This window comes from Solea senegalensis, linkage group LG13 (genome assembly GCF_019176455.1).
Source record: "Solea senegalensis isolate Sse05_10M linkage group LG13, IFAPA_SoseM_1, whole genome shotgun sequence".
NCBI lineage: Eukaryota > Metazoa > Chordata > Actinopteri > Pleuronectiformes > Soleidae > Solea > Solea senegalensis.
The window spans coordinates 1,699,355-1,720,561 of record NC_058033.1 but is presented as its reverse complement, the minus strand read 5'-3'; the positions used below and the strand labels follow the sequence as shown (position 1 = coordinate 1,720,561).

Here is a 21,207-nt window from a genome sequence, read left to right as displayed (position 1 = left end):
TTCCTGTTTATGTTTCAGGTTCAAAACCACAAAAGCCAAGTCACTCAAGACGCTTTTCAGCAACTTCCTATTTATGATTCGGCGAAAGCCTTCACGTCTGTAACAGTTTGGAACAGTAAGTAAAAATGAGATTCAGAAGCTCTTACACATTATTTTTTTCCAGTACCTTCAACACAACTATTCACGTCGTAGTATAAGTGTAGTGGTAAATGTTTGGTTTCGTTTCTTTAAATTAGCATATACGACAGCATGAGAACAAACGTTCCTAACGGTTCTATTGTGAAGACAGTTGATAAGAAAGCGTGAACACCAAAAGGCAACTCGGCACAAAAACAAAAACGTTCCGACTATTTGGTGTAAACAAGACGAGGTACAATGGTAAAAGCGAGGAGAAACAAACAAATGAATATAAAAAGAACAGCTTCCATGACTATTAACTTACAGTCACAAAAACACCACACATTGAAAACTGCATCCCTGAATATACAGACCTCTCTGTATTCAGTATCCTTGACAACCCGTAATGCTCAAAACAAAACTGTTTGGTTTGGTTGAAGAGCCTTTGACACATTTGCATCCGTCTGACACACAGCTAATGAAAAACAAGACACAAAAACTTGTGGTTTGCTCCCATTTCTTCAGTTCCTTCAGTTCAAGTGTATGAAAATAGGAACGTTTCCTAGAGTTTATGCATTGACCTACGTAAATGATCAGCTAAGACTTTGGTGCATGTGCAATATCATATAAACACAACATCATGCTCAGAGACCAGTGTATGTGACCGGGGTGACACCATGAATCAGGAGCGTCGGTCCCAACCCGCTGGTCACTGCCTCGAGCTGAGTGACGTACTGCTGCGACAGGCTGTGATGAGCAGGCGGTCGAGGCAAATAAAGGAAGCGAACGGCCGCCTGCGAGCTGTGCTCCATTAGCATCGCGTTCACGGCCGTCAGGAAGCCGTCGGACAGCGCTCGTGTCTGCTCCGGTGTCTCTGGCTGAGTGTGGTGCTGGACCACGGCGTCCCATGGCACGATTTTTATGGCCGCCCTGATCCGCAGCTTCCTCAGCAGCTCCCGGAACTCCTCCTCGTTGACCACCCAGCCCTGGTCGCTGGACTCCGTCTCCACGTTCAGGAAGATTCTCATTCTGGCGTGGCGCCATTTGCTGGACATGTTGAGGACGCACGCCATCTGGAGCAGGAAGAGGCTGCACACGTTCTCGTAATCGCGGCTGCCCGGCTGCAGCAAGTTGAGAGGCCACACGTCGATAGTCCGGTCTGACCCGTCCACCTTACTGTCCCTACCTTCTCCTTCTAACTGGAAGAAGTAGCGGGCGAGGCACACGTTCTTGTTCATCTTAACGGCATCGGAAATGATCCCGACGTATTCCTCCGGGGAAACCCAGCGTGGACTCTCAACATGTCGCACGGGAGGGAAATGGGCCTGTAACGACGGCAGGTCCACCCCGAAATTATACTCTCCCTCAGTGCTTTGACCCATCGATGAGTCACAGAACGCGCTATCTTGTAGAAAGAAGTCCTCAGGGGTGCAGCTGTCATAAAACCCCAAAATCAGCATGTTGGGCTTCATGCCACCTTGTGGAGGAAAAACAAGAGGACACGTCAAGAATTAGCAGAGAGCACGAACAGAACGGTTACTCAATGAGGAGGAGGAGGAGGAGGAGGAGCTCACCTAAGCCCGTGATGCGCAGCAGATGCTGCGTTCCCTGTCGGACAGAGGGAGACAGTGTCAGATCGACAAAGGCCTTCACACCGAGTTTATCAACGAGACTCAACCAGAAGTTGTACTGCTGCTGGACGGGGTCTGCAGGGAGGGAGTCTGAGAACACAGAAGAGACAAATGATATTTCTAGACATTGCACTGTCATCTATTGAACACCAGGGGGCAGCAAGGCAAACTGGGAGTTAGTGGGAAAAGGAAAAAAAAGTTGCTCTCTGGATTCTCTGGTTCCTTAAAAGACTTCATTTTCATAGAGACTGGTGAAGAAATGTGTAACATAACATGTAAATGAAGAAACAAGGCGCTTAGACATTTGTTTGAATTCAGAGTTGGCCACCTTTAACTGTGTGGTCTGACACCAGAGGGAATATACAGGACTCTCTTATCAATAATGCAGGAGAAGCAGCAGGTGGACGGTGAAAGCACATTATAGTGGCTGTGGACTCGGTGCATGAGCTCAATGAAACCGACCCCACTTTTACTTCTATGTCCTGCTTATTCTAACCATTAACACTGTGCATGAGAGAGAGAGCCAAAATGATTTCGTTTAGCTACCAGACCTACAGTATGTCTCGTTATAAAGAGAACGGTTTTGTGGTCGGACAAAGAAGTGGAATAAAATAATCTGCGCTAATGAAAGGAATAAACTTCAGCTGAGTATTTTGGCAAGAAAAAAAAAAAAACGAGAGAAGGGGGGAGGGAAAGAGAGGGAAATGATTCCAAGATAAGCATAATTTAATATTGTTCGCCGCAGATGGCCAGCACAGACCATCCACACAACATTACCCAGATCCCCCAGCTGCACATGGCCCAGCACATACAGTCCTCCCTTCTTCAGCTGGTTCACAAACAGGATGAGCTGGCAAGACGAGCGAGGGTTGGCCACCATTAACAACACCTGCGGTCTCCAGAACTTCACGTGGTCTTTCCTCACATCCAGCATGAGGAGATACTTTCGCACCTAAACCACAGCAGAGAGAGAGGGAAAGACGCTAGTGCTAATGCTAGTGCATGCCAGTGTGTTTGTGTATATTAAAAGGACCTTTTCTGGCATAGACGTTGACTGAGTCCTCATGGAGACCAAAACCTGGTCCAAATGAGGTAAAACCTAAACCTATGAACTTGTTTAGAGCTAAGATTTGAAGTGCAGTTAGGTTAAGGTTAGAGATGAGTCCTAACAAGAATAGCTGCATGAGTGTGTGTGTGTGTGTGTGTGTGTGTGTGCGCCAGAGACCTGGTGGAAAATGAGAGCCTGGCTGATGTAGCCCCAGCTGCTGGTGGGTGATCTGTAGTGGAGGAAGAGGAGCAGCAGTAGCAGGAGGACGATGCTGGCCGAGGAGTACACGGGATTGATGACGAACATCATGACTAAACAGCTCAGGATCCCCAGCAGGCAGGTGTGCCAGGAGAAGAGCTGGAAGGTCGGTCTGTTAAAAACACACAAAGACAGAAACATCACACACGGAACACAAACGTGGAAAATGATCAAGAACCTCACCAAATGAAACGGTGGTTTCATGTGACAGTAAACGTCAGCGCTGGACAGTATAATACAGTTACACCTGCTGATGTATCTGAAAAACAATCCAGTGCACTCTTGGATTGAGTAAGATAAGAGATAAGAGGTCATCAAAGACAATCAATGTCTCTTCTTTACTGTAAAGCCACAGTCTGTAATCTGTTCCTTTAACACCTTTCATTCCATTTATTCTGTTTTCGTTAGACAACGTGAATCCATTGAACAGCCCCAGTGTTTTTAACGACTGTAACTATTTGGATTTCCTAAATCTAATTTAATTTATTGTTTGTAATCTGTCTTTCGAATTTGTATTTATTATGGGACTTTATCTGGTTAATTAAAGGTTAAATTAAACATGAAAAGCCAGTACTTAGAGAGTGACTCGCGCAAAATGGCTGAGGAAGTTAGAACTTAAACTCCCGCTTCCACTACAAACGACAAACTTGAGTGGAATCGTTGTCTGAAAACGACAGAGCTTTGACAAGACGGTTAACAGCAGCAGCAGCGTGGAATGTATCAGTTGTTTTAACTGCGTTATTACCTGAAATTTGGAGCCGACGCCCACTCAAGAGCCAAACACGCCAGGTCCACTGCAGCGAACGCAAGCAGGTAGAAGACAGTCACCAGACCTGCTACGGCGTTGAGCTGTCCCGCAAACACCACACACTGAAACGCAAGCACGCCACAAACCACCGGTAAGTACGCCAACGACACAATCCTGAAAGTCAATGACTGAACTCTGTAAATTCTGCTCACCTGCGCCAAACCCCACGTGTACAGCACCGCCACCCATGGATTCCCTGACCTTGATGTGATGGCAGCTGGGGCTAATGGAATGCCTATATGGACAACAACGGCGTATTTAGATAACGACTGAAAACACTCAAAGTGCCACTGATGTGCCGAGTAAACACTTACCAAAGAGGTGATCCAAAGCGAGAGCATGGAGGATACGAGATGCCCCGATCATAGCGCACATCGCAGCGGACAGAGAGGCACAGAAGATCCCGACAGTGACAAACGGTGGCCAAATGTTTATGCGCTGGAGGAACCCATAATCCTGAATCAACAGGGTCCTACAGAAAGACATATTAGTCATCCTGTGGGTCATAAATGGGACTATTTACTTAGTTTGTTATAGGACAGGGATAGTTCAGAGGTTTTGTATAAGGTACTAACACATGTGCATGCCCCAAAGTGTATTTTAGCCACTTAAAAACAGGTATTATGTCACCAACTCCACTTTTATTTTGTTGTAACAAGTAACGAAGATGGTTAAGGGAGATGTTTTGGAGTAAAAGTAAAAGTTGTCAGGAATATAAATAACATAGTACAGATATGTGAAAATTCTACTTAAGTACAGTCACTTAAGTATTTGTACTTTGTTACATTACAACACCGATATGGACCGATATATATATATAAATATATATATATAGATATATATATATATCTATATATATAGATATATATATATATCTATATATATAGATACAGTATATACACACACATACATATATAGAGGTCACAATAAAATGTTTGATGCAAAATTAATAAATTACTAAAGAGAACATAGAGAAATAACTCATTATTACTTGATATTAAGTGGTGGGCCATTTGAAATTGATTCGAGGGCTACAAATGGCCCTTGAGCCCCAAGTTTGAGACCTCTGCCATAGAGGAAATCAACTTTTTTAGCTTGTGGCAATGCAGGAGCTCCTGGTCTACTGCTGCTTTTTAAGTTTGGTAAATCTGAACTAAGGATTTCAAACACCAACTTCACAAAATAACACATTTGAATTTACTGACGTCCTGTGCTATATAATCACTCATTTTCTCCATGGACTTTGGTGCCAGGAGTGAGCGGTTTACAAAGTGACAACAACAACAACAACAACAACAACAACAACATTTCAGACCTGTCACAGGTGGCGCTGACCAAGATGAAGAGAAGGATGTAGACGGTGAACGTGTAAAACACAGCCACGATGGTGCCTTTGGGGATGGAAACGCTTGGATTCTTCAGCTCACCTAACAGAGACATTTAGAGTACACCTGCTTGTTTGTGTGTTCATTTACTGAACTGTGATATGTGGCTTTGCACAAAACAGAACCATTTAAAACCACAGGGCAAAAACATCATTTCTTAATACAATAAAGCTTAGAATTGGTCATATTTGAGCACAGATCTGACGTGAATACACTTAAGTTCCATTTTACACTGTCAACAAGCGTTACCTGACATATTGGCTCCAGCCATGATCCCAGTGCAGCTTGTGAACATGATGGCAAACACAGTAGCAAAGGACATGACAGTGTTGGTGCTGTAGTCCAGAGAGTAACCAGCTGAAGAGACAAGCAAGGAACAACAGCGAGACGTTAGAATCTGGCTTCACTCGCTCTTGTCCTCAGTGACCCCGTCCACACTCACAGCCAAGGTTGTTCCTCAGCGTGGCGGCGCTGAAGCCTGTGTAGCTGGCGTTGTAGCGGAGGGTCTGGTTGCCAGGTCCCGGGTGGGAGATGACAAAGTCACGCGGTTTAACCGCCACAGAGCTAATGAAGATGGACAGCAGGGACACCGTGACGACCAGCAGGATGACGAAGGCAGTGCGGGAGTAGATGTGGGCGCCCACCAGGCACACAATGAGACACAGCAGAAGGACGACTGAAGAGTAAAGTACTGTGTACCAGTAGCCCTGAGGAAGTACTCGTATCCCCTGGGACACGGATGACTCTAAAAAAAAAGAAGAAGAAGTGGGAAACTATAAAAAGTGGTGTTACGTGTTGTTATGGTTTAAGAGGATAAAAGAAGACAACACCAACCAGGATCTGACCCAAACACGTCCAGTAGGGCCTCCACAAGACCAAGCACGTACTCGCCGCATGCAAACACTTTGGCCAGAAAGAACATCAAACCAATGCTTCCTCCAAACTCTGGACCCAAAGAGCGACTGATCATGTCTGATCACAATTTGTTAAGCGTGTTTCAGCCAAAGTGTGAGTAACTGTGGTTTACGATTAAGAAACTTGACGTAAGGATACAGTAGGCTCCGCCGCCTTGGACAGCACCGTTGGTGGAAATGGCACAGATGGACAGTATTGTCAGCGAAATGATGATGTAGGCTACGAAGACCATTAATAGACCCTGGAGCAGTCCGGCATGACCAACCACAAACCCTGCAGGAGACATCGCGTCAGTGTTAGCACAGTGACTCACCTGAAGTCCTTTAGAACCAACACAGACAGCACTGCTCACCTGTTCTCAGGAAAAGAACAATGCTGAACATGGAGAGGATGGTCGGCACCATCACGCCGAAAAACGTGTTCAGTTCACGAGGACTTTTACTTGGAGTCTCGGAGCTGGATTCGGGGGTGGCGTCCGGCGACCCGCCACACGCCACTGCGGTCACAGAGAGGCCGCACACTCCCGAGGAGATCAGGGGGGTGCGTTCGTTTGACATGGCTGGTGAAGAGAGACTCGGGTAAGTTGAAATGTTTCAGATACACATGGAGTGGTGACACTTTGCCGTTTAAACGTTTAACGCGACGTTTTATCAGACACAGAAGGGGCTTCCATTTTCATACAAATATACTTGATTCATCATTCTCTTTCAAACAAATGTCACAACAAGCCACAAGCACATTTCCATTTCGTGGGACTCGTCATGTGCTCTGAATCACATGATGCCAAACATTCCACAGGTGCAGCCTCCACACATACTTTAAAGTTTAATGTACTGTAAAGTGCTGTGAGCAGCTGACGATATTTGGGCCTTTGACAAGATTAGTATTTGTTTTATATTAAAGCAATGCCACACGACTTAACTTTTTTTTAAAACCTTAAAAACCCTCCCTCAAAATCATTTTTGATGATTGTGGGTTTGCTGAGCAGATAGAAACACGAACAGTGTGTAACTTCATGATAGTCAGACTCAAACTGCCAACATCAGACTTCAATAACGATGTTAAACAGAGCGATTAACACAACTCAAAGTTTTTAATGGTACTGATCAGATTATGTTGCTATTACCAAGTACCAGGTCAAGTACCGGTTGTGTGACCCAGTAAAAAAAACAGACAATATGATAGAGAACAACTTAAAAATAGATTCTTCTAGTATTTTTGGATACCAGTGCCAAATTAAAGTTCCCAGGGCTAGTTTTTATACAACTATGCAACTAGCAATTCTTTATTTAACCAGAAAATATTCACATTTAAGGAGCTGAAAAATCAGAACACTCAAACCGATTCAATTTAATTTAATTATCAAAAAGTTAGCCAAAGTTGCATATTTTTGCTTAATCGACAACATGAATGAAAGGCGACGACTTCAGTCAGCAGTCATGTGACACACGGTCACCTTAAGCTACGGTGAAGGATGCTCATCTGACCACTTCCCTCATTTCTTACTTCCACAAAAACACAGCAAAGATCAGACAGTTGAACGCCACCAGAAACTAACATTTGAGACCTAATGAAAGTCTCTCGCTCACGCCTCATGCTGGTATTTGCAGTCAGCTGATTCGCAGCTGCTTGTCACCAGCGCGACAACTCTGTTTGTTTTCCCTTCACTTCACCGTTGCATTATTTCTCCCTCATGTTTTAAAATCACTGCCCATGTTGCTTTGATACCACCAGTCCTGCCTGATAATGAACAGAATGAATAACACGACATGAGACGAAAACTAGGCCGCAAAGCGTGATTAGACATGCAGGAGAAACACACTTACTACACTGTCTTACAGGAACCACACCCACGTCACGTCTCATTTGGCTTTAGATGCTGCCTTCATGGTTGTTTATTGAAAAGTAGAACAACAAGACTCTTCCTATTTGCATTCAGACGTTCTTTAAGGTAAGAGAAGGAAATGATAATCTACAAGGATTATTTACGTTTGAAACCGGCAAAGTGAGGACAATGTGAAGACAGATGTGTGTCAGTTTTGGGGGTGAAGTTATGGAATGAACTCAATGATGAGCTGAAACTGTGTCAAAGTCTTTTGGGGTTCAAAAGAAATGTAAACTGTGTAATGTTTTCTGTATTTTTTCTACATTTCTGACACGCTTTATCCACGTTTGTGTTACTTTTTATAGACATGTAACAAAAATAGAGATATTCATTCATTTATTCACATGCCACCATCTCTGGCCACAGCTGCACAAATGCAAAGGTTTGTTGATTATATTTTAGTTTCACAAAAATCACTGAATTTATTGATGAAGCATACTTTAAAGCTGCAGTAGGCAGAAACGCTGGAACATTATTATGGCTAATCATCTCCAAGCATGTCCAAAAATACAAGCATACTGGAAGGAGGTGGCAACTGAGATACATAGGATAATGGGAGTGGATATAAACTACTTGTGTATTACACTATACCTTGGTATAATTCAGAGATAACAGAGATAAATTATCATTAAAGATACTTTTGACAAGCAGCAGGAGAGCTAGTTGATCCTCCAGCACTGGATCGACGGTGAGGAACTGTAAAAGACACACTTTTGTCTTAAGACTCAAACTGGAGAATTGCACTGAATGTTGTGATAAATGGATTATTTACGCTCTTCAACTCGGATAGTGTGACACTGTATGACGATAAAAGAAGCATAAAAAAGACTGTATTGTGATTCTATGCTGTAAAACCCATGATAACCTCATGTCCTTTGTTTTTGTTGCAAAGTCTTTTATAAAAAAATAAATCCTGCCTACTATACCTTTAAAAATCAGCTATTTTTGTATAGTTACGAGTTACAAGTCTAAACCTCATCATGGTGACATGAGGTGTCAGCGGTTTGTTGAAGTGACTCTTAACAAGTCAGTTCGGGTTTAGTTAGTGGATTCATGTTTACAGTGACAGTTCGAGTCCTATTTATTTATAAATGTCTGCAGGGACAGGACAGAGCCACCAGGCAGGAGTTTGGGAGCTAGAAGCTCGGGAATGCATTATAGATGCTGTGACCTACAGTAACTGGTCAGCAGCATCCCACATCAATGTAACAGCACCTGTGTTTTGAAACATGTGAATGGACATGAATATGGACAAACGACAAGAATCAAAAGCCTGGCTGCACAACAATAGAGACAGTTAAAAATGATATAATGGACAGTAGAACAGTATTTCTGATGTTCCTCCATGTACCATCAGAGGTACACACATACCACAGTTTGAGAACCATGGACTTATAGGGTTCCCAGACCTTATGTTTGAATCAAAACAACATGTCCATCCTCCACCCTCAGGGTGGAGCAAATGCGTCATAAAAACTTAACATCTTCTCACGAGGGCACACATAGATTAGAGTTCACATTTGCAGCTGTATTTTTGATTAAATGTATGTTTTAGTTTGTCGGTCACAAAGTGGTGACCTGGTGACCGGCGGTTCGCCCGGGCGTGATAAAACAACACACCCGGTCCAGAACTCGTGTCTCCCCTGAATCATTCATGTAAAGTCTGGTGTGTTTTTCATCCGCACAATCAATGACGAAGACTCAAACTTACCCACAGACTGTGTCAGTCACTTCCTGCTCGTAAACTCCGTCCGTGTGCCGGAGGTCCAGTGTCTCCGCGGGCCTCAGCCGCGGGTTTCGGGAGGATGTCCCGACTCAGACTTTGGACGGTGGACAAGTCCAGTGAGACAGCATTAGCAGCAGCGGCGGCGGCGGCGGCGGCACAGTGGACAGGGCAGAGACTCGGATGCTGTGGAGGAAGATGACGTGCTGTCCAATAACAACAGAGCAGCCATGACACGCCTCGCCCCTCTATTATTTGTTCAAAAATGTCACGGGAGTGCAGAGACCGCCCACGTGACTGCGAGGAGGGCGCCTCTGTCTCAAAACTAACCACGCCCCCTTTGGTACAGACCAGTTCAACCTGCTCACACACACACACACACACACACAGCGTGTGTACAAAATGACATGAGTCGTAAATAACGTGATGTATGTGTGTGGGAAACTGAGATTAACGGTGTTTATTTGTTGTGTGAAGAGATGAAAACAAACAAAAAACACGTGAGGATGTAAACACAGGTTGACAAAGGTAAAGTTGGAAAGTCGACTGGAGTGCAATGACATTTCTCCACACCAGGGGTCACTGTGTTCAAAAAGACGACCTCCACATGTACTCACCAGCCACTTTATTAGGTACAAACATCTATCAGCTCGTCAGTCACTTCCAGAGAGAGATTCTGGTTCAAATAAGTTCCTGAAGACTTTCTTTGCAAAGAGTTTCCAAAGTTGCCTTGACAATCATCTCATATCTTAATTAATTACTGCTAATTAATATTATTCCATTCGTGGCATCCATTTTGTGTTCAATGTATTCTAGGCATATTTTCTATTGCCATGGTTCTCAAACTGTGGTACATGTACTACCAGTGACACGCACGTTTCCTCTGGAGGAAACGTTCTACTGTGTATATGAAACAAATAACTACAACAAACTAATAAAATAAATGACAATAATGAGTCACCTTATCTCTTGCTCCATCTTAATCCACGTTCACTGTACCAGTGTGTGATGTATATGTGAGGAAGAGGAGGAGGATGATGATGATGATCTTATTAGGAATAAATCTGCCTCCTGTGAAAAGTCTGTAGCGACCTATTAACAACACCACTGTGTTTTAATGTTGGTGATAATATTTTCTTGGTATAAAACATTTGAGAAACACTGGTCTATTGTAGACATGAAGTCGTGTTTACTTCATTTGTTAATTAAAACACCAATATTGATTATCCTATCGCACAAGAGAGGACAACAATATATCACCAAATCGATATTTTGACCTATGATAATCACTTGAGGCCCTGAAATGTTTGCATACGCCACTGCTTCCAAATAAAATAAAGGTTAAATAACGATTATTAATATCTGGTTGCAACAATGGGAAACCATGAGATATAGTTGTTTCTTGCTATACTGTAATGCAGACTATGCAAATGCAAGGGCCTCCCAAGCCACCAGGGGCCCCCAAAGCTGCAGGTTCAGCCTCATCTGAGGAGAATTAAAATGACCTGTCTTTATCTGCAGCTGGTTTATGTGTGTTTATTAAATCCCATATACACTAAAGGATGCAAATAAAATAAGCTGTGGGCCTTTCTGCATGGAGTTTGCACGTTCATCCTTGTGTGTGCGTGGGTTTTCTCCAGGTTCTCCAGCTTCCTCCCACAGTCCAAAAACATGCAATATGGGGATTAGGTACATTGGACACTCTAAATTGACCGTGAGTGTGAGAGTGGATGGTGGTTGGTCTCTATATGTGTCCATGTGACGGACAGGGTGCGACCCCGCCTATCACCCTATGTCAGCTAAAATTGGCACAACCCTCATGTGGAGGATAAAGTGGTAAAGATGGATGGGTAAGCTGTGGGTGGTGTTTTTGTGGCATAAATCATTGGATAAGTTCATTACTAACTCCAAAATTAGTATCATTCATACACGTTTTTATTGTTTGCATATTGACATGGATGCTGGCGCATTGTGTTTTTTTTTAGTAATAGCCTAATTTACCTTCTGTTGATCTTGGGCTTGGCCCACTTTATTTATTTATTTCATTTTATTGTTTTGGGTTGTGAGGATGTTTTAAAAAAACATTTTTAGTATATTTCATTTAAACATTTATTTATTTTTTCAATTGTGTTTGCAACTTGAGCTAACATGTGAGGTCGTTGCGGGCCGGATAAAACTAGTCCACGGGCACAATGCGGCCCTGGGGCCTTATGTTGCACATGTGTGATCTGGCAAACTAGGGAACCCAAACAACATCTTGCATAGGGCCCATCTAGACACGGCCCTGGATACAATTGACTTATAAACATTCTATTAACAACACAAACCTGATTCAGATCAAGATGCATCTGTAGAAATCAGACTTTAATCAGATTTCAGTCCATCTCCAAATGTGGGCTGAATCTTAATTCTGTTCAGACTAATCTACTTCAAATCTGGATTAATCTTCGTGTAGTCTGAACGAGGCCTTGGAGGCAGAGTGGACTCAGTGTGATTCAGTGCGGAGTCGGAGGCGGTTGTTCTGATGAGGAAGGAGGGAGGAGGAGGAGGAGGAGGAGACCGAAGAGAGGAAGGAAACGAGGATCACGTCACGAAAAGCAGAGTCGGAGTAAAAAAGGAAGAAAAAAAAGGAAAAAAACCGGAGTGAACGGTGTTTAATGGACGATCCTGAGGTCAGAGCTGCGGCTGATTGTGTCTGCTGACTGCTGTTGGACTGCACTAACATGTTTTTGTTAACTTGTCGCGCGTGAAAGGGGAGAAAAAAGCAGCAGGCCGAAGCTTTTCGCAGAGGAAGCGGCATCAGAAGCAGCAGCAGCAGCAGCAGCAGCAGCAGCAGATTTCATCTTTTTTTTCCTCTCCCTGGAGCCTCGATAAAGACACCGAGACAGAGACACGGGGACATGGACATGTGTGCGTCTCTGCTCCATATGCCCGTTTTTTGAAGGATTTGGAAATTAATCCAGGCCCGATCGTGAGGAGCTGAGGTTTTTTTCAGTGGATCTGAGGAAATCTGCTGCTGACTGAAACACACACACACACACACACACACACACAGTCACAGTTCTTCTTCTTCTTCTTCTCCGCCGCCGCCGCCGCCGCTGGATTTTGCTTTCAGTTTCTTCTCCTTTTTACATTTTTTGATTTCATTTGACAGAAGGAACATTAATCATCGGGAGAAATAACAGGTAGCCACCCATTATCAAACGCAGTGACAGCAGCGGTGTAGTCCAGCCTGCTGAGTGTAAGATGGCTGGATGATGATGATGCTGATGATGATGCTCTTCTTCATGGCATTATTATTATTTTTATCATTATTATTATTGTTCATTTTAAAGAATTACAATCCGCATTATTCCATTTGAAACAAGACGTGGTCAAGGCCTCTTCATCACCACTGCTGATCAATACGTGGTGCATTCACGGGCCTCTCCTCCCACTTCAATGCTGTAGGAAATATCTAAATTTCTGCAGACAGAGAGAAGATATTCTACAGATGTTCCCTTTAAGTCCAGGCCTGTATGTGTGTGTGTGTGTGTGTGTGTGAGCTCTGACATGATCATGCACACAGTGTCTGTGCATGTTCACTCTCTGCACTGATGTGTAACCATGTTAGTTACACATCAGATGTGAGGCTACAAAGGGGTGTGGCCAGTCACACTTAGCATCTTTGAGTTTGTGTCGCCTTGTGAAATAAAACTTGTCAGTCAACGCCCTCCAATGTTGAGGCAGACGGAAGAGAGCATGGCTGAGTTCTGCTGCTGCTGCTGCTGAATGGATGATGGAATAAAAAGGGTTAGTTCAGCGGTTTTTTTGTTTTGTAGGAGGGTTGTGTGATGTACTCGTGCACCTGATCGCCAGTTACATTGCAAATGTCAACGTGGTCTTCATGTCTCCGTCCACTTCCCGTGAAGGAGACATTGAGAGGTAGTTGACCAGGATGAGTCCAGGCCACCACAGAAGAACAACATGATAAACACTGTTTACATGGTCACATTTTGTTATCGTACCAAGTTAAGGGATGATGTTGTTGTTGTTGTTGTTGTTGTTGTACCTTCTCGCGTCCACCATTCCAATCCAATCACTTTGACTGCTATTGCAAAGACAATGTGCACGTGTAATTGGGCTGTAATGAGGGTCGTAGGGGCCGCTGTGCCAATCTCAGCTGTTTTAGGGCGAAAGGCGGGGTCACACCCTGGACACCCTGTTTTGCTTGTGAAGGGTAATAGATTGTGGCATCTTTGTGGATCATCTAAAGGGTTAGGAATCTCTCGGTTGTAGTTTGGCAAACTAGGGGGCCCCTAAACAGCATCTTGCATTGGGCCCTCACAAAGCTAGAAACAGCCCTGGGTACAATTAAACCTGCCTGAGCAAATGTGACTTATTCTACTATGCAAACCTGATATAAGCAGCAGTTCATTCAGAGCAAGATGTGAAGAAGAATCTGTCAAAATCAGAATGTGGGTTGAATCTGAATTGTTGAAACAAATATTCACTCTCACAGTCAATTTACCTAATCCACATATTGCATGTTTTTGGACTGTGGGAGGAAACCGGAGAACCGCTAAGCCCCGCCCCACACTAGAGGGGAACTGTCCACATCTGGCCCTTCTGTCTTCTGATTTTAGGCTGATTTGAACGGATTATCCTGTAGTGTGAGGGATTAACAGACGCGATGTTAACGTCATCGGAGTCTTCCCGATTTTATCGTTTGATATTGACGACCGAGCAGTGACTGGGGCGAGAGCGGAACCCTGCAATAACCAATGAGAGCGAGCTCTCCGGGAAAAGGATGTTGCGTACTTTTTGTTTAGAAGCGTAAATTGATTCCGTCTCCTCAGCCAATGTCTGTTTACGTTCTGAAGTCACGTTAAATCACGTGATTTCAGCGAGATCCCGGGACTCTCCCTGAAATGGTTGGATTGAAAACACCAAGTGTGCGGTCGTGCGTCTGGACTGGATCATCCACTCTGTGCTTTTTCAGGATTAAAATGTTAAAAGTCAATCGTCAGGTGTGGGGGGGCAGGCTCTACACTCTGACTCTATCTTATATTACCGCCCCCTCCACCCCTTCAAAAAATTCGGACTATCTCTTTAACTCCTTATCCTGTTCAGCATCATGGAGGCAGCTGCTTCTTTGCGCTGAGATGCATGCAGTACAGGTGGAGCCACTGTGACATTTATGTTCACCCTCCTTTTCTTTTACTTCCCTGTCCACTGGCGTCGTGTGTGTCATCGTCCAGAAAAATGTGTCCCGGGTATCTGGACTCATCCAGGCCAGGCCTGTGATGCATCACCCAGCGTTTCTTCTCCTCATAGGCTAAATGAGCAGCTGTGCCAGGAGACTGACACCCACGATGCGCTCCTTTTGACTTCCATTAGCGCTGTGAGATCCATCTGGTCGCAGGTTCCCCTCGGGGAACAGTGACCTACTGTAGCTAATTGCTCTTCCTTGTGTGTGTGTGTGTGTGTGTGTGTGCGTGTTTGCTGTTGAGCGTTATCTTGAATTTGAATTGCCACACAAATGCAAATAGAGGCCCCCTGTCTGGGAGCGGCCGTTTGAATGTGTAACTGTGCCTCTGTATCAGCAACAGGAAATGCTGCTTCCTCCTGAAAGCGTGGTGTGATGGACAGTGTGTGTGTGTGTGTGTGTGTGTACAGTTAAAGGATTAATCTCCTTTTTTTAAAGACATTTTTTTTTACAAACAATTACGCTTTAAAAAACACATCCTCTCTTGGTCGTCATGGTGGCCGGTCGCGTCCAGCAGTGGCACGAGTTGTAAGTTGCAGTGTAACAGGTTTCTTTGTGCTTTAAAGGGAGCGTTCGCGGCTCTATCTGCTGCCTGAGAGCGATGCTAGCTGCTCTGTAGCAGCTTAGTCATTACAGATTATTCTCCCCAGTTAAACCAGGCATGCTGCACAGCCATAAACAGATTACAAGGTTTTTTCCTCACTATGCGGGCTCGGTAATCCCTAGAGATTAAAAATTAGTATGTTTTTTTTCTATTTATTTCCACAAATCAGTGGTATTTTAGATAAGTGGTATTACTCAATTGATTCATCAAAAATAAATAAACCCTGGTAAAAACAGATCACCCTTTCATTTTTTATTGAGAAATGATTATTTATTTGAATTTGAGATAAACAAAGAACTTACAACGCATAATTAGCTACAAAAATGCAACATAACGTTAAATAAATAGTAAATAGAGGAAAGTACGATTTGTAAACTGTAACCCGGTCGTGAGGTCGTTCTTTAGGAATGCATAGTAGTCTTTGGCATATTTTGATTGGATGTTATTTAGAAATTAAACTTTTTATAAAAAACATAATGGGATGCTTGGAACCAACAGGTGACTGCTAGGACAAATCCAAAATGAGTGAGCTGGAGCAGCTTCGTCAGGAGGCAGAGCAGCTTAGGAACCAGATAAGAGTAAGTTGAATGTTTTCTAGCAAAATAAACACGTTCACCTGCTGCTGCTACTCACTCTATGACTCCCTGTCCAACAGGATGCCAGGAAAGCATGTGGAGATTCAACCCTGACACAGGTAAATGCCACTGAATTTCCCCCCGACAATAGGACACATGTGAGAAGTTCATTTATTAATTGTATTATTACCATCAGTATGGAAATATAAGAAGTTCAGGTAACTTTAAAAAGACGTGAGAATGATTTAGGTTTTTTTTAATGACACAAAACTCTTTCCTAATTATAATCTAGATAACTGCTGGTCTGGATCCTGTGGGGCGGATTCAGATGCGGACACGACGCACTCTCCGTGGTCACCTCGCCAAAATCTACGCCATGCACTGGGGTTCAGATTCAAAGTGAGCCTACATTATTATAATAATATTATAATAAGAACAATAATAATAACAATAATAGTAATAATAATGATAGAAGGTACAGAAGAGGTTTGAGATGTTTGAATGCGTGTCTCTGCAGGCTCCTCGTCAGTGCCTCTCAAGATGGAAAACTCATCGTCTGGGACAGTTACACCACTAACAAGGTAACATGAAATGAAGTTCTTCTCTTGTAGGACTGTGGTCGACTCACAGCAGTTTGACCGATTGCGTTTTTCCCCGTCTCTCGCAGATACACGCCATCCCCCTGCGCTCCTCCTGGGTGATGACCTGCGCGTACGCCCCCTCTGGGAACTACGTGGCCTGTGGAGGCCTTGACAATATCTGCTCCATCTACTGCTTGAAGACGCGCGACGGCAACGTCAGAATCAGCAGGGAGTTACCCGGCCACACAGGTAGGGGCGGGGGGGGAAGATCCGGCACACCTCTGATCTCACACGAACGCACCACAGGCCTCGCGGGAACGCTCCGGTCCCAAACCCCTAAACAATGAAGATTTCATTTACATGGTTAATTAATCGCAGCCTAACACAGTCTTAATGAGCTGGGACATTACAGAAAGCCTGTGAGACTGTGGCTACTGCGCTGTTACATAAAATACTGTTAGATTCAACACTTTTTCTTGCAGATATGCACACATGCACTGCATTTAATAAAAAATCAAAAAGTAGAATGCATATTTTATAAAGTAAGCTGAACTTAAAGTATCATCTTGCTCTTGATTAGACGGACTATTTTCTAATGTTGTTTTGTGTGGAAACTCACAAGAGGAAGTGATCCAAACACCTTTGCCCTCTGCTCTCAGGTTACCTGTCATGTTGCCGTTTCATTGATGACAATCAAATCATCACAAGTTCAGGAGACACCACATGGTGAGTGGACAGACAACAACAAAAAAACCCAAACATGTTTCCCAGGGCTGATCGCTCACCCTGTGCTCTGCGCCCCCCCCCCCAGTGCACTGTGGGACATCGAGACATGTCAGCAGACCACGGTTTTCTCGGGCCACACCGGCGACGTCATGAGTCTGTCCCTGTCGCCCGACCTTCGCACCTTTGTGTCAGGAGCCTGTGACGCGTCGGTCAAGCTGTGGGACATCAGGGACAGCATGTGCCGGCAGACTTTCACTGGCCACGAGTCGGACATCAACGCCATCTGTGTGAGTGTGCCGCTTTTTTTAATCCACTGTTTTATAACCATATAACCAGGTTAATTATGCCGGTATCAAATATTGAAAATGATCTTTTAAAGTTCCAGCAGTTTTAGCCACTAAATAGGAAGTAAATCATACTTGTCTGCAGTATCAGTACACGGTATAAATGCCAGTAATAATACAGTTGGTCTAATATTTCACACACCATCTTGTGCCCTATCCTCACTTATTTGCACATGAAATTCCTAATATTTATTATTAGATTTATTAGTTATTTATACGAGTGAGACGGTTTTACCATCAGGTGCCATCAGTAATAATGATGACGATTAACACCATATCTGAAGATGGTGACCATTAAAGGCCAGTGGAGTGGGACGGATCCAGTGTTAAATCTTTGGGATCATCTTTCAGTCTGATCGGATTCGAGTGGATCCCGGAACAAAAACACCAACTTTCAGTCAATGTCATATCTCAAATTTGTGTATCCATTTACCTTCATCTCCCTGTGCTTCTCCTCAGTTCTTTCCCAATGGCAGCGCCTTCGCCACCGGCTCCGACGACGCCACCTGCAGGTTGTTTGACCTGCGTGCAGACCAGGAGCTTGGCCTCTACTGTCATGACAACATCATCTGTGGGATCACCTCCGTGGCTTTCTCTCGCTCCGGCCGCTTGCTGCTGGCCGGTTATGACGACTTCAACTGCAACATATGGGACGCCATGAAGGGAGACAGAGCAGGTGAGTGAAAGCGTGAGGTCAGAGGAGATCGTTTGTCGCATCCATCCATCTTCTACCGCTTTATCCACCACATGGGTTGAAAAGCGGGGTCAGGTCGCCAGTCCATCGCAGGGACACAGACACAAACAACCGGCCGCTCTCACACTCACACCTGCAGTCAATTTAGAGTGTCTTAATTTGCCTAATCCCTAAATCTGCAAGTCTCTGACTGTGGGAGGAAACCGGAGAACCCGGTGAAGACCCACACACACACACAGAGCCAAACACTACACCAACGCCACCAAGTGTGACGTTCAACTGTTTGTACCCTTAAAGGTGCAGTTGGCATTATACATCAGTAATCCCATGATAACACGACAGTATGTAAATGTGATGTAAATATTAACAATAACAATGTCACTGTTGCGTGACGGGATCCTTCAAACACAGGGAAGTTCAGAGAGAGAGAGTAGACAGTTCATCCGTGTTCTACTCGGAATACAGATCCTATCTAAAACATCATATGATGCAAAGAAACCTATAAAACCGGCAGAATGTAAAAGAGAGTCAGACAGAAAATGCAATGTCAATATCAGCAGAGTTTCAGAGGTGGAAATCCATCCATTTTCTACAGCTTTATTCTCATGTGTCGCTGGAGATGTGGGCAAGGCGGGGTCACACGTAAACATTCACTCTCTCATTCACACCTACGGTCAGTTTAGAGTGCCCAGTTAACTTAATCCCCAATCTGCATGTTTATAGACTGTGGGAGGAAGCGTAAAAACCTGGTCAAATCCACAGTTTTATGAGCTTTTCACTTTTTTTCTGGCATTTTATGAATGGAACACGGAACTGAGAAAGCAGGGAATCATTATTTCAGGGGAAACCGTGACTCTTTTGGTCAGGTTTTCTGTGTTCAGCCTGCAAGAAAGTACACGTTTCATTAAACAGCTCACCCTGTGGACGTTTCTGTGTGGAGGGTTTCAGAGTTTAAGTCTGCAGAGGATAACATTTCACCGCAACAAGTCATCGTCTGTTTGTCCGTTCCCTTCCTGCAGGAGTCCTGGCCGGCCACGACAACCGCGTGAGCTGTCTGGGCGTGACGGATGACGGCATGGCCGTGTGCACCGGGTCCTGGGACAGCTTCCTTAAGATCTGGAACTGAGCCATGCACAGAAACAGCAAACACGGCGTCCAACAGACATAGACAGACGGACAGACTGACGGACACAGACAGACAGACACCACTGGGACACAGTTTGCACCCTGTATTCACGATGTATGTAAGATTCAACAGACAAACTGCAACATTGTACTGTACATAATATGTATGACTTAGGTATGAATACACACACACACACACACACACACACACACACACACACACACACACACACACAAGACCATAGTACAGGCTAAAAACTGTAACAAGGCAACGCACACACGCACACACACACACACACACGTCGCACCTAAAAACAGGTCACTGGTTTAATGTTGTAAAATCTAAAGTGTGACCAAATACAGTTGAATCTATAGCTAAAAAGTGAAATAACACACAAATGTTTCTGACCCTGTTCAGACCTGGTATCAACATCTGCCCTGAGTGACCCGATCACCAGTGGACAGCTCTGAGTACAGGTCTGAACGCACCCACTGGTCACAAAAAAACCCCCCACAACACATCTGGAGGTGGTTTTGGGGACAAATGTGGCCACATTCCTGATCTACATGAATGCAAATCTGTCCCCGGGACACATTAGAGACCGCCTCCTCCATCCCATTCACTGCAGATTTTCAGTATTTTTACACTATTTAAAGCTCACTGACTTTGATTTATTTGTAGCCACTGCCGAAAATCTCGTTTCATGTTACAGCAGCGCGAGTAGAGCCCGTAATCCACGCTCTCCACCCTCAGATCACTCACGGCGGATGTTAATACCAGGTCTGGAAGGGCCCACTATGACACGAAACATGTCCGACAAACAAAACACAACACACACACACACACACATTTAACACATTTTCCTGAGAGACACTGCTCCTCGAGTTAAACGGGAAAAGAATTGGGACAATTCTGTCTTTGTTTACAATGAAGTCAAAAAAATGCACTTCAGACGAAACTTTCTGTGCTATTTTTGTCTCTGTACCACATGTATCTCAGAAATGGTGATGTGAAGGAAAAGTGGTCTTAGAAGAGAATCACGTGAGTGCATTGAAGCTGGGGACATAAATAAATAAATGAATAAATAAATGTGTGACAGACTGGAGGACCCTATGATCAACAGTGTTCAAGAAAAACAAACACCTTATTTTCATCTGGCTAAAACGCATCATGTACTCACTGTTTTTATAGAAATGTTCCCCCACATCCTGTACATCTGTTCTGAAGGTTTATTATTATTATGATTTTTTTTAACACTTGTTTTATTCATGTTCTCCCCGTGTGCCTCAGATACACTTTAAGGATTATCAATAGAGAGTATCGATACAGGTAAATTAACTTAAAAAAAAAAAAGAAAGAAAAAAAAGATCTGCAATTCAGACGGTGGGTGGAAATTAAAACCATTACAAGACACAATAAAAAACAAAAAAAACTAAAGCAGGAGCCATACTTTGACCTTGTCATCGTATCTATCTGGACATTATCATGGTATAATTGTACATATTAATAAATAAGAGCTTCTCCTGCCAGGCATTGTGG

The 21,207-nt window shown here is 43.9% G+C and overlaps 2 protein-coding genes across 4 annotated transcripts; one reads left to right on the top strand and one right to left on the bottom strand.

Annotated features, from left to right (window-relative positions):
- Window positions 1-53: 53 nt before the first annotated feature.
- On the bottom strand, window positions 54-9,988 carry slc12a9 (solute carrier family 12 member 9). The gene is made up of 14 exons (XM_044041852.1): window positions 9,759-9,988; window positions 6,515-6,721; window positions 6,301-6,435; window positions 6,082-6,219; window positions 5,690-5,992; window positions 5,497-5,604; window positions 5,178-5,289; window positions 4,177-4,334; window positions 4,015-4,097; window positions 3,800-3,924; window positions 2,974-3,166; window positions 2,526-2,700; window positions 1,692-1,838; window positions 54-1,594 (listed from the first exon to the last, which is right to left on the bottom strand). The coding sequence occupies exons 2-14, from the start codon at window positions 6,717-6,719 to the stop codon at window positions 762-764; spliced, it is 2,715 nt and encodes a 904-aa protein (XP_043897787.1). The 5' UTR covers window positions 6,720-6,721; window positions 9,759-9,988; the 3' UTR covers window positions 54-761.
- Window positions 9,989-12,849: 2,861 nt separating this feature from the next.
- On the top strand, window positions 12,850-21,201 carry gnb2 (guanine nucleotide binding protein (G protein), beta polypeptide 2). Of its 3 annotated transcripts, none has more exons than XM_044041854.1 (10): window positions 12,850-12,955; window positions 16,121-16,200; window positions 16,278-16,316; window positions 16,490-16,596; window positions 16,715-16,778; window positions 16,865-17,027; window positions 17,438-17,504; window positions 17,590-17,791; window positions 18,308-18,524; window positions 19,562-21,201. In XM_044041854.1, exons 2-10 carry the CDS (start codon window positions 16,144-16,146, stop codon window positions 19,666-19,668), a joined length of 1,023 nt encoding a protein of 340 aa, XP_043897789.1. In that variant the 5' UTR covers window positions 12,850-12,955; window positions 16,121-16,143; the 3' UTR covers window positions 19,669-21,201. The 3 variants fall into 3 exon arrangements, with proteins under 3 accessions (XP_043897789.1, XP_043897790.1, XP_043897788.1); XM_044041855.1 differs by lacking the exon at window positions 12,850-12,955 and adding an exon at window positions 13,087-13,562; XM_044041853.1 differs by lacking the exon at window positions 12,850-12,955 and adding an exon at window positions 14,305-15,546.
- Window positions 21,202-21,207: the final 6 nt, after the last annotated feature.